The 14,355-nt window shown below is 31.2% G+C and overlaps 1 protein-coding gene and 1 long non-coding RNA gene across 3 annotated transcripts in view; both read left to right on the top strand.

Moving 5' to 3' along the window:
* Nucleotides 1-2,490, top strand: part of LOC136973727 (uncharacterized) — a 59,089-nt gene extending 56,599 nt beyond the window's left edge. The window contains exons 2-3 of the long non-coding RNA XR_010880544.1: nucleotides 2,080-2,128; nucleotides 2,257-2,490. This is a non-coding gene — a long non-coding RNA (uncharacterized lncRNA). The remainder of the gene's footprint in view (nucleotides 1-2,079; nucleotides 2,129-2,256) is intronic.
* Nucleotides 2,491-7,242: 4,752 nt separating this feature from the next.
* Nucleotides 7,243-14,355, top strand: part of alpha-Man-IIa (alpha-mannosidase 2) — a 33,085-nt gene continuing 25,972 nt past the window's right edge. Inside the window, exons 1-2 of one of the 2 annotated variants that reach the window (XM_067268461.1) lie at nucleotides 7,243-7,657; nucleotides 12,620-12,862. In XM_067268461.1, coding sequence (XP_067124562.1) covers nucleotides 7,487-7,657; nucleotides 12,620-12,862 — 414 coding nt within the window. In that variant the 5' untranslated portion in view covers nucleotides 7,243-7,486. Of the gene's footprint in view, nucleotides 7,658-12,434; nucleotides 12,509-12,619; nucleotides 12,863-14,355 lie in introns of those variants that run through there. The other variant, XM_067268462.1, reaches the window with a different exon arrangement.

Raw genomic sequence — 14,355 nt, 5'->3', positions numbered from 1 at the left:
TTAAAACACAAATTTTCCGATTAAAAATATAAATTTTTTAAAAATAGGAATTGGTGACATACGAACATCTTGTTTAATCCATCTAACCTTCTTGGGAAGTTTTCGGCTTTATATCCACTAAGTAGTAAGCGCTGGAAAATGTAGATGCTGGAAAGCCTCCCTCTGGTGACGATATTCCAGCATCTACATTTTCCAGCGCTTACTACTTAGTGGATATAAAGCCGAAAACTTCCCAAGAAGGTTAGATGGATTAAACAAGATGTTCGTATGTCACCAATTCCTATTTTTAAAAAATTTATATTTTTAATCGGAAAATTTGTGTTTTAAAAAAGACTTTTTTAGCGATTACGGCGGCTAGTAGCCTCTAAGGAAAGGTCGGTCGCCGAAAGTGTATTGTCTTAAACACGGAATTAAAAATGGTGATCTCTGTTTGAGCGAACTGTCTTCAAATTATTAAACATAAAATAGCCATCGGACGAACGAAATTACGAAGGAAAATGTAAAATATCGTCACCAGAGGGAGGCTTTCCAGCATCTACATTTTCCAGCGCTTACTACTTAGTGGATATAAAGCCGAAAACTTCCCAAGAAGGTTAGATGGATTAAACAAGATGTTCGTATGTCACCAATTCCTATTTTTAAAAATTTATATTTTTAATTGGAAAATTTGTGTTTTAAAAAAGACTTTTTTAGCGATTACGGCGGCTAGTAGCCTCTAAGGAAAGGTCGGTCGCCGAAAGTGTATTGTCTTAAACACGGAATTAAAAATGGTGATCTCTGTTTGAGCGAACTGTCTTCAAATTATTAAACATAAAAATAGCCATCGGACGAACGAAATTACGAAGGAAAATGTAAAATATCGTCACCAGAGGGAGGCTTTCCAGCATCTACATTTTCCAGCGCTTACTACTTAGTGGATATAAAGCCGAAAACTTCCCAAGAAGGTTAGATGGATTAAACAAGATGTTCGTATGTCACCAATTCCTATTTTTAAAAAATTTATATTTTTAATCGGAAAATTTGTGTTTTAAAAAAGACTTTTTTAGCGATTACGGCGGCTAGTAGCCTCTAAGGAAAGGTCGGTCGCCGAAAGTGTATTGTCTTAAACACGGAATTAAAAATGGTGATCTCTGTTTGAGCGAACTGTCTTCAAATTATTAAACATAAAAATAGCCATCGGACGAACGAAATTACGAAAGAAAATGTAAAATATCGTCACCAGAGGGAGGCTTTCCAGCATCTACATTTTCCAGCGCTTACTACTTAGTGGATATAAAGCCGAAAACTTCCCAAGAAGGTTAGATGGATTAAACAAGATGTTCGTATGTCACCAATTCCTATTTTTAAAAAATTTATATTTTTAATCGGAAAATTTGTGTTTTAAAAAAGACTTTTTTAGCGATTACGGCGGCTAGTAGCCTCTAAGGAAAGGTCGGTCGCCGAAAGTGTATTGTCTTAAACACGGAATTAAAAATGGTGATCTCTGTTTGAGCGAACTGTCTTCAAATTATTAAACATAAAATAGCCATCGGACGAACGAAATTACGAAGGAAAATGTAAAATATCGTCACCAGAGGGAGGCTTTCCAGCATCTACATTTTCCAGCGCTTACTACTTAGTGGATATAAAGCCGAAAACTTCCCAAGAAGGTTAGATGGATTAAACAAGATGTTCGTATGTCACCAATTCCTATTTTTTAAAAAATTTATATTTTTAATCGGAAAATTTGTGTTTTAAAAAAGACTTTTTTAGCGATTACGGCGGCTAGTAGCCTCTAAGGAAAGGTCGGTCGCCGAAAGTGTATTGTCTTAAACACGGAATTAAAAATGGTGATCTCTGTTTGAGCGAACTGTCTTCAAATTATTAAACATAAAAATAGCCATCGGACGAACGAAATTACAGAAAATACTCGTTGTTATTGCTATAAGCACTTCTTTTCAAAAGGAAATCTTACTAACAAGCATGTAAAATTAGAACATAAGCAAATCCCGGTGGAGGAAAAGTTTATATTCTGTCGTGAGACTTTATGTTTTGAAGGATTTTCTACTTCCCTTCGATTACGAGAACATTTGGAGAAAGTACGGATTTGCCTGTGAAATTGAGAAGCTGGAATTCAAAAATATGAAGGGTAAGTAAATTCTGTTCTGAAATTTTAAAAATGCTGTATTTAATTAATAAATCTTAAAATAATTGTTTTCATGAATATTAACAGTTCATTCAGTAGTAAATAAAAATATTTTGTACTGTATTTGACAGATTTCTACGAGTGGAAAGCCACAGAGGAATTGAAAACCAACTAAAGTTAACTGTGTCGTACTGTCTAAAAAATCATGGAATTTATAAATTCTACTCGTGCGGCTCTGGCACATAGGATCATGACTACACTCAATTCAGAAATGTACCTACAAAAGGAAAACATTCAATAGCAGATTGTGTATATAAAAATGTTGCAAATGTATAATTTTCAATAAATCTTTTTCATAAAGAAAACATGTTTCTTATGAATAGCTTGTTTTTCTTAGCTAACATTCAAATAAATTATCGCAGACGTGCTTTAGATGTAACTTAGGTTTTGCACTCAGTTCTGCTGTTGGTATTGAAATTCCCTGCAATTGTATTTTGTTAGTGATTTTGATTTGATTTATTTGTGCGTCTTCTGTGAGTTTAGTCTGTTGGAATCCTAAGTATTTATAGACTTTGCGCTCATTAATGGATTCAATGACCTCTATTTCCGACTACAGAGTCACTTTCTTCAGGAATGCTTTTTCTATGTGTTCTGTATTTGTCTAGCCAAATTCCGTTTAGATGTTAGTGGAATAATTTTGTATAACTTCTAGTGGATGATTTAGCTGTGTTTCTGCGGATTTGTAGAATGGTGTATTATTCATGTACTGTACATGTGATGAGTTAAACTCTGATCTGACTTTATAATAATTAAAAGAAAAATAGAAAAGAGAGAAATTCGAGATGAAATAATATAGATTTATATCACTTAACTAATTGCCTAAATCTCAAAACTAGGGGCAAACACGACAGTCTAGATTTACAGGAGAAAAACAGATTCTAAACGCGTTGTATAGACTTTAGTGTTTTGACTTAAAGTATCAATAAAATGGCGGTGGATAGTGCCCGTCGTTGCCACCAAGAGCGCCATATTTAGGTCACAGCCAGTGTTGTTCCAAGCCTTTCTAAAAAAGCTTGTACTAGAAAGAGTACTACATAACAAAAAATGATACTAAGTTTTCTCTAAAAAGAAATCAATCAGTAATGTGCGATAGTATTTTTAAAAAATCGATATTAATATCGATAATACGACATAAGCAAGTGTAGAATCAATACATTAAGTGAAAATGATCTATTGACTCATCCGGGCATTATTTTGACTGTAAACTGCTGAATGTATGTATATATTATATATTAAGGTGTGTTTCAAATTTATACGGACACGAAAAAATTAAAGTGAAACACAAATTTGCTGCATTAAGTGACAAATGTTTTATTAAAAATAATATGGATTTACATGTTTCTACACTGCAAAAGAAGAATTTTAATCAAACATTAACATTTTGTCACTGAAAATAATGTTTATGAAACTCTTATACAAAAAAACTGTTACATATTTATCCGGACAGGCACTCATTTTATGACTTAAACAGAATATTGTTTAGTTTCAAGCATTGAAATATGCAAATTAGCTTACATATCTAATTGTAATACAAATTCTTTATGTTGTTCAACGTTCTAAAATGGGTAGAACAAAGAATTTATCTGATTATGAAAAAGGGAAGATTGATGCCTATAAATCACAAGGCAAGTCAATAAGAGAAATTGCAGCATATATAAATCGTCCAAAATCAACTGTTGGTGATTATTTATCAAAAAGACGTGGCAAGGATGTACCAAAATTCAAGACAGGTCCAAAACCCAAGCTTACTCCTCGAGATTGTAGACAAATCATCAAGGTTTGCTCCACAAAACAAACATCAGTAAGAAAAATAAAAAAAGAATTAGACTTGCCTTGTAGCAGCACAACAGTGTGGAGAGTTTTAAATACATCTCCAATGTTAAAATTCAGAAAAAAAGCCGTAATGCCACCACTTTCATTAAAGCACAAAAGTGACAGACTTGATTGGGCACAAAAACACATGACATGGTCCGAAGAATGGATTGAAGTTTTGTTCAGTGATGAAAAAAAATTCAACTTAGATGGTCCAGACGGTTGGAAGTATTATTGGCACGATTTAAGAACCGAAAAACAAATTTTTTCAAAACGCCAAATGGGTGGGGGATCAATAATGGTGTGGGGTGCGTTTGGATTCAACGGAACCACAGATTTAGCATTTATAACTCAAAGAATGAATTCAAAGAAGTATCAAGGCATGCTTGAAGATCATTTATTGGAAGCTGGACCAAATATTTGTGGACCAAATTGGATCTTTCAACAAGACAATGCCCCTGTGCATGCCTCTAAATCAACAAAAATGTGGTTTAAACGTAAAAATATTAATCTGATGACATGGCCTGCTAGAAGCCCTGACCTGAATCCGATGGAAAATCTTTGGGGGATGATGGTTCGTACAGTTTATGCCAATGGAAAGCAGTTTTCCACAATTCATGATTTGAAGGCAGCAATTTCAGATGCTTGGGATAAACTTAAGATTGAATTCCTTCAGAATCTAATTGAAACAATGCCTAATCGAGTATTTAATGTAATTAAGTTAAATGGTGGTTACATTGGCCATTAAATTGTAAGAAAACTTTGCAATTTGAAACCTGTCCGGATAAATATGTAACAGTTTTTTTGTATAAGAGTTTCATAAACATTATTTTCAGTGACAAAATGTTAATGTTTGATTAAAATTCTTCTTTTGCAGTGTAGAAACATGTAAATCCATATTATTTTTAATAAAACATTTGTCACTTAATGCAGCAAATTTGTGTTTCACTTTAATTTTTTCGTGTCCGTATAAATTTGAAACACACCTTATTTAAATATATAAATAATAAATTTATAATTTTTGAAATTTCTATTTATTAAAATATATAGAGTGTTACATGTAACATACAAAATTCATACAGGCGAAATTCATATATTACCATGTGGAGGCTGCAGATGGAGACTCCACTCCATAGTGGAGTGCGATCCAAAACATTAATATCGATGTTCAGTGTTCACTGACCGTATCGGTGATCGTGCACCTTTAGTGATCACTTTGTACACTACCAATTGTTTAGCATTGGAACTGTTAGAGATTGGAGCCCCAAAAATGTATATACTGCCAAAGTAAAGTATTAAAATATACAATAAAAATGAATTTTTTGAAAGGTACTAAATTGAAAGGGAAGGTATTAGGATTTCGTGAATGGCCGGATGGCCGAGCGGTGAAGGTTAGCAGCCTGCCGCCCTGGGGGACCCGGGATCGAATCCGGACGGGTCGAAAAATCCCCAGGAATTTTTCGGGGGGTGGTCCGTCCGGATATGTCGGTCCCCGTCCCTCACCACCCGGCCGCCCCATTGTGGGCCTGGCCGAACCCATAATGGGCTTGCTATAAGAGGCCCTCTTAGTGCCCACTGGGCAGAAAGAGTTACAAAAAAAAAAAAAAAAAGGATTTCATGAATGGTACTAGAAAAATGGTGTTGGGTATCTTGGAACTGGGACAAGTAAGAAGGTACTAGATTAGTACAAAAGTACTAGGTGGAACAACACTGGTCACAGCCACTGTATGTAGTATATTGTAGCTGGTTGATTGCCCCTAACTAAAATAATGGACCGGTAAAGTGTAAAGTGAACATAAGTCACGCGTGAGCATCGCTGCTGATTCTTTGAGACCCTGTTTGACTTAATTAACATTTTTTAAAGGATGTTTCATTACTTTATTACATAAAAATGACTAGAAAACGGCAACAGAGGCTCGCGTAACGCTGCAATTACACTCATTGTCATCTATGGACACCCAGAGGCAGAGTTAAGCTCCGCCCACCGGGAAACAAGCGAATGTGTTTCGGAATTACGCCATTTGAACATATAATAATTAATCTCGATAACAAGGCGTCGGAAGTCAGTCTGTTACCAGTAATCACGAAATATTTTATCGATACAAACTGAAAAATTTTTAATATTTTTGAAGGAATTCTTTTCGTTTTATATTTTTTTAAACATTGGAGGGAATAACTAGAACCTGAACTAATAAAGAAATTTTATTAATAGAAAGTAAGAAGAATCCAATATTTAAAAACCCCTCCGTCTGAATAAACATTAATGTTAAATACGTTTCGAAATGAATTGATATGTTTAAATTTTACCAAATTTTCTTAATCAAAATACAATTCATATCCAAACAAAAACATCTGGCATGTAAAAAAATCGCGCTAAGAAAAAAAAATTATGAAAGTTAGATGACATCAAATTGTTTTCTTAGGAATTTTTCTTCAGTAAAGATAAGTTTGGCGCTTTAAAGTGAAATGCAGGAAACTAATAAAAGTCTTGTGGGTATGGCTTCGAAATTTCATGCTTATCTGTACTAAACAAGAATTCCTAAGAAAACAATTTGATATCATCTAAATTGTCATCATTTTTTACTTGGAGCATTTTTTACATGTAAAATTTTCTTTTAGGTATAATGTATCAATTTTAATCATATACCAGCATTACACGTTAAAAAATGAATAGGAAACGTCATAGATAATTTATTTCTTATTCCTGATGCTAAATTAATTTTCCCTATAGAGACGGGACGGATTATCACAGACAAATTCCAAAATGACACATATCAATATAAAAAACTCTTTTATTTTTCTTGTAATTTTTTTTTTTTTTTTTTTTTTTTTTTTTTTTGCAGGAAATCAAATACTGTTCCTTCTTTCTACATCATTAACACACAAAAATAAATATATAAATTTTTTATAAATTATAATAAATACAGTAACTAATAATAATTATAAACATATTAAATATATTGAATCGACTCCAAAATGGCGACGCTCCTCGACTAAACGCCATCGACAGAAATGCGCTTCGATATATTCTATTTTTTCTTTTTAATTACCGAAGCTCGATAATAATTACGAATTAAACCTTAAGCGATAGACATAATTAATTCGAAGAAATAAAAATAAAAAGAAAATTTAACATTTAAAATTCATTATTACAGTACTATATTAACTCAATAGATGTCAGCAGCGGTCTACGGATCGATTTTCATAGGCGAAATATTATCTAAGATGTGACGAAAGGGATTTTATCTCATGAATATATATATATTTAAAAAAAAAAAGAAATTTATAGTAAAAACATAATTATTTAACGATTAAAATGTAATAGAAATGTCGAACTTTATACGCTACGCTTCAATGAACTCGAAGACGACTTAATATTTTTCCTTTTTTGTATTTAATATGGTTCAGTAGTTCGTTCCACATCTTAACAGACAGACATGTTAACGTACTTTAGACAGATGCCGATATAATACGACCAATACGTTAAAAATGCTACGTTTTCGAGTAGGACCCGTCATGTTTCAGTTCAGGTTATCGGCCTTGATAATTGTCACTTTAATTTTGGTGGTCCTCGTTGCATTCGTCGCCTTTATATTTAATGACAGAGGCAACGATAACTCGAAACAGTTGATTTTTGGAAGGAATGTCGATCTTCAACACGTAAGTGCTTAGTTATTTGCATTTTTTAACAAGCAAATGGTTAAATTTATCCAATGCGTTAATAGCAATATGTAATTTGTCTTATATAATATAAGCATAATAATAAAATATGCTTTAATAACGTTTATGAATCGGATTATTGGTTCAGCAGTGTATTCGAGCTGTTATTTTGTGATGCGGACGAGTAGCGACTTGTCAATTTAATCGGAGACGACGATTGGTAAGTGGTGTGTTTAGACCTTTGGAGCTCTCGGCTTGGTTTCTTTAGAGGCAGCGTGCAAATTTAGAACAAAAACGTTAGCGACGAGCAGCGAGACGAGTTCTCCGACGGTGGTCGGGTGACCTCGTGCGATAGTGCGATCCCGAATACTTACCGTTAATTGATGAGGGAACATTGCCATTGGTGATGTTTCCTGTGATGAAGCTCTTCTGTCTGTTGCTCTGCTGGCCCCCGCTGCTGCCCCTCGAGTTTAAAAGTAAACGGCATAAAAAAGTCACGAGCAATTGTCTGTAACTTGCGTATGCATTTTGTACTTATTTCGGCAAGTATGTTTATTGTAAAAATGAACATTTTTGCTCACTTTTAGAGACTTTCTTTGGGTTATTATGCATTACTGTAAATCAAATGTGATTAATCAAAACATTTTAAAATATGGTAACCTATAACCTGATGATGGTCTCTGAAAGTGATTGAAAATATTTGTTTTTTCAATAAATATACCTGCTGGAATAAGTATGGAGGTATTGTATTATTTTCCAATTTTTAGCTGTGTTTTAAGCAGTTGACCCTGGATGAAACAGAAAATGGGCACATTTGACTCGAGTACTAGGCTACGTCAATAGCCATGAGATAAAGAATAAAATTTAATTCTTGTTTATGTTTGGTCTTTTCATGTTTTTATTGAGCACTGTCATATGTCACTGGTTTGCATGTAACATTCATGGAGCTGCCATACCAATATGAACTGTATACTTCTTTAACACTATTGTGATGCTGGTTATCTTGGGTTTTTATGGTAGCCTACCTATGCTAAGTCTGTGCAAGCCATTGGCAATGCAAATGATCCACACTCAGAAATTTCTGGTTACATCCCTATGAAGGTCTGAAAATAATCTACAACATACTGTGTGTATATATATATATGATTTGTTGAATTTTGGAATTTATTAAGCATATCTGTTTGATATACAGGGTGGGCCAATGAAAACGAAACAGCAGAGTGTTTGTGTTCGTCCAAGCAAATCGCTCGGACAGGTCGATTTTATTCTCGAGGGGACATCTTATGCAATAAAGTTTTTGTGATTCTGAATACAACAGACAACAAAAATTTTAAAAACTCATTTATTTTGTATTAACTAAACAAACATTTATTTCGAAAAAATTGTTTGTTTAGTTAATATTCAGATTCGCAAAAACTTTATTGCAAAAGATGTCCCCTCGAGAATAAAATCGACCTGTCCGAGTGATTTGCTTGGATGAACACGAACACTCTGCCGTTTCGTTTTCGTTGGCCCACCCTGTATATGTGATCTTCATAACTTTATCTGATGATAATTTTGAGATTGGCATCCATACAGTTTTTAAATTTTCAAGTAATCTCTACACAAGAAATTCAAAAAATTAACAAAACAAAGACAATGGTTGAATGAGTTATAATTTATAAAATAATATAGAAATTGTACATGTATATAATTTAGAAACTTAATTAAAATGTTACATATAATATAATATTCTACTGAAATTTTTGGCATTAACAGGAAATGCATTTGTACAGAAAATTTCAACAGTATAGGAAATGTATTTTTTAAAAGTTTATGGCATATAAAAACTATGTAAAATATTATATACTTAACAATTTTTTTATTTTTGCTATTACTTTAATGAACTTATATTCATCATCTTCAGGTAAACAAGATTTAAAATACAAAACACAATATTCTAACGTAAATGGAATAAATATCATTTAAATTTGATTTAAGTGATACTTATTACATTTACGTTAGAATATTGTGTTCTGTATTTTAAATCTTGTTTACCTGAAGATGATGAATATAAGTTTGTTAAAGCACTAGCAAAAATAAATCTGTTAACATCACTTTCAGTGTTGTTTTTACTTTTATGTGATATTATATACTATAGAACAAATTGATTTTTTGTATTAATTTAAGAATAATGTCAAATCATATATATATATTTAATTAATAAAATATAACGTATAAAATATAGTTGAACCTCACTAATCTGAATAGTCATAGTGACTAAAAAATTGTTTATATTAAAAGTAATTCATGTTATAAGTTACACCATCATTTATAGAAAAGATTGTAATAGAAAAATATTAAAAAACAAAAACCTTAAATTTCCAGCAATAAAAACATTTAATAAAAACGTTTTCGACTGTTTTAAACAGTCATCATCAGTTAAAACGAACTTAAAAAACAAAAGAAATAGACATTTTACAATAAAATTAAGGTAATTCATTCAAAAACAAATGTGTAAATTATATGGAAGACAATGCATTTTGTTCTTATGTTTGAAAGAATTATGTAATCTTCACAAATTATGAACACGTGATACTGATTTTACCATGCAACACACAATGCTTATAAAAGAACCATGTGCAATGTACTAATTGGTAGGCTGTTGTGGTTCTTTATACACTTATGAATGCTGCTGTGATATGATTATACTCTGAGGAAATGAGATAAAATGTACAAGAAGCAGCATGTAGATTCCATAAGTGCATTCCAGCTGCATCAAGACCAAGACATTTTCAACATATAGTAAAATAAAACTAATTGGTTTTGTATTAATTTATACAATGCTGGTTTTTATCCTTTATAATCGAAGATTGTTTGTTATGCTAAATCTTAAAATCATTTTCTTCTGATATCTTTGAGCATGGAGAAGATGAGAAAAATTTACATATTGCCATGTGATATAAACATGTCCCTTTTGAATGAATGAATTTATTTTATTGTAAAAACTACTGTGGAACTAATGCACTGTAGACTATGTATATATACTTGTGTAATGCTAGAAAGATTTCCTTTGTGCCTGGATAAAAATTAAGGTGAATATCCTGTGTATTTTTTCTTTGGTAGGAAACTAGGATGGTAGGATTTTCTTTAATATGTTTCTCTCTGGTAATTATTGAGATTACTTGTTATGTGATCTCAAGACTTTGGAAAAAAATCACAAATGATTAAAAGCAATCTGGCTAGTCATCACCATAACCGTCAAGAGGGGGGGAGCTGGGCAATTTTTCCTGGGCCTGGAGATAACTTAAAACCCTGTAGTGGTTCCTACCCTATAAAATTAATGTTATTTTTACTAACAGAAAATGTCTTCAAAACTGTTTTTTTTTTTTATTAATAAATTAAACATTTTATCTGTTTCATTTTATTTGAAAAATGGCAAAATGGTATTCTATCCTGGATTTCATACAAGCTCTTTGATGGCCCTATTTGTCACAATGACAAAATGAATCCATTTCCAATATCTTTTCAGTGAGTGAATTGATTTGTACTTTGAGAGAATAAAGAATGAGATTTGTCTTTCTATTGAAAATCAGAACAGTTACCTTAATGAAAGTAATCTTTATCCCTTATCCCATACTAGTGCAATTTTAAACAGTAAAAATTATAAGATCTGAAAGACTATCTTTCCCAAAATCTCCTACTTTTTTGAATTTTAAATAATCAAGAAAATTAAAAACAAAGTTTTAGTTTATGTTAAGAGGAATTTTCTTGTGGTATCATCAATCATTTAAAATGGAATGTCATGTTAAACTTATTCATATTAAAGAAATAAAATGTGTTGTAATGTGTATGGAATTTGAAGGGAAATTATGAAACATGTTGTGATAAAAGTAATTAATGCTAAATATCTTCATATCAATGAAGTTCAATTGTATTAATTAATAAATGTATCTTAAATAATCTTGTAATGACATAATTTTGAGTCAAAATTATAAATGATATAGTATATAACTGTCTATAAATTTTTATTTCATACTATATACAAAATATGTCACATATGTTAGTGTTTACAATGACAAATGATTTATAATTAGAGCTAATTTTAGCAGGTACACAGACAGCATAAAAAGTATCAATAGCTAGTACATAGTACCAGCAGTTGTTCAGTGTTTAGCAATTGTGTGTGTTTACTTATCATGTTTCGTTACCGTAGTTACATATAAAATTGTTTTCACTAAACAATTTTATATGTTCAGTCACCATGTGTGCATACCAGCAGCAATTTTTTTTTGAAAAAGAGCACCGATTATAATCTTTATTTATCAAATTTTCAAAGAACTTATAATAAACATTTATACTTTATGCATTCATGATATTAAACTGAATTTTAATAATTTGAAATTTCGTAAATACTGAAACTTCTATTCTGTTAACGACAGAAATAGGTATTACTAAAAATATTTTTCAAATAAAGATAAGTCAACTTTTATAACATAGATTATGAATTAATGTATATTGAAGCAAAAGTGTATATTTTTAATTTTCAGTTTTAATCTAAATATAAATAAAATTAAATTAATGTAAAAGCTATTTGTAGAATCAAAAACAAATGATAAAATTTTTTTGTGATACTTTTTTAAACATATTAAAGCCAATATGAAAAATTATTTTCTATTTTATTCAGTAAGAAAATATATTAAATTTTAAAACTGTTATAAGGTCAGAATTCTACTTAATTTTGAACATTTTATTTATATGAACTAGTTTAATATTTATTTGATCTATTTTAGTAATATTTTCATACTTGGATAGCCATAGCAATTGATTCTGCTTTACCTTGATTCCACAATCAATTTATTTATAGAAAATGTATGAGTATAACTGTGTATCATATTGTTTACTTAGCAAGTATTTCTTCTTGATGTACTTTAAGAAATACATACATTTTTTTGATGATACTTATATGTATTATTTTTTCAGAGTGAACTTCATGTTTTAGAAGAGCAATTACAAAAATTAGAAGAAGAATTACAGAAAAATCAAAATGTTTTGGATCAAGTCAAAGTTGCTTTAAAAGATTTAGCTGTCGACACTTCTAATGCTATTATGCAATCAGAAGGAAGTGAAGTTATTCTTTACTTAAATATTAGTCTTAATTCAGTTAAAGTTCCTGATGAAGTTTGCATGTTATATGCATCTCCAAAAACACAGACAGATTTACATGTAAGATATTCCATGTTTAAATAATTAAAAATATAACTTTAATTAATATGTGAATAAAATTTTTAAAATATATTTTAATTACACTATGTTATAATTTTTACGGAATAAAAGTTATATTTTTTTTGAATAGACAAAACACACTGCACATACTCACCCCAAAATTATATAATGTATATCCTAGTTCAACCCTATAGAAATGATACATAACAAGGGGTACTGAACATTGTTATTTTATTAATTATATACAAAACAGTAAGTTTTGCTATGCAACTCTTTATAAACAAAAATGAATCATTGTTATCCAAGGTTAAAATCCTATCATTATGTAACAGTTTTGTAAACACCCTCACTTCCTTGTAACACACAATAACAGTTATTTGCATACCCTCACACCCATATCTGTGTTATGTAATTTATAGACAATCCTTATGTTTATAAAACAAAAAATAATTTAAAATTAATTGCATTGATTGGCTATGTGTAAGATGGAGAAGATAAAAATTATGGAATGCAAAAATTTTAAGTACATAATTACTTAAAAAAATTAAGAAGGTAAATACTATAAGGCAAGATACAAGGGTGGTTTTTTCAAGCACTGATGGTTCATAAAACAAAGACAAATGTAAATAACAAAATGAATTTATTACAAAAAGTTAGGTACAAACATGGTTACTTTTCGACATAATCATCGTGAAGATTGAGGAATTTATCATATCTGTGGACGAGCTTTTCCATCCCCTTGTCATAGAATGTTGCCACCGGTGAATTGAGATGGCCTTAACAATGTTGTTTTGAGGATCATGATTAGTTTATTAGCCTCAAACCTCTGCCCTGTTAGCCACATTTTCAGTTCAGGAAAGAGGTGGAAGTCTTCACACATTAAAAAGTTTTAAGCTAGGTGGAAGTCTTCACCACCTTTAAACACCCAGCGTATAGCCCTAATTTAGTGCCGAGCGACTTCCACTTCTTTCCTGAACAGGAAAAGTGGCTAGGAGGGCAGAGGTTTGAGACTAATGACAATCTTCAAAAACAATGTTAGGGCCCATCTTAAGTCATTGGTGGCAACATTCTATGATAAGGGGATGAAAAGCTCATCCACAGATATGATAAATGCCTCAATCTTCACAGTGATTATGTCGAAAAGTAACCATGTTATACCTAACTTTTGGTAATAAAATCATTTTGTTATTTACACTTTTTTTATGCACCATCGAAACTTGAAAAAAAAACAGCCTACATAGAACCATAGTATAATAGTACTGGATATGCTGCTATTATGATCATCTAGAATAGAAGTATTTTCTATTTTCTAATATAATGGACGAACACGAACACTCTGCCGTTTCGTTTTCGCTGGCCCACCCTGTATATATATACACATAAACAAACATCATGAAACCCAAATAAGTTAATTATAATTAGATGCACCTAATGCCTCCCTGTAGTGACAAAGTAGGAAAATATTTAAATATTTAACAGCAAAATATATGGAG

This window comes from Centruroides vittatus, unplaced genomic scaffold (genome assembly GCF_030686945.1).
Source record: "Centruroides vittatus isolate TY-2023 unplaced genomic scaffold, ASM3068694v2 contig_329, whole genome shotgun sequence".
Classification (NCBI taxonomy): Eukaryota; Metazoa; Arthropoda; class Arachnida; order Scorpiones; family Buthidae; genus Centruroides; species Centruroides vittatus.
The sequence above is the reverse complement of the archived record's forward strand: the minus strand, read 5'-3'. Positions and strand labels throughout refer to the sequence as shown.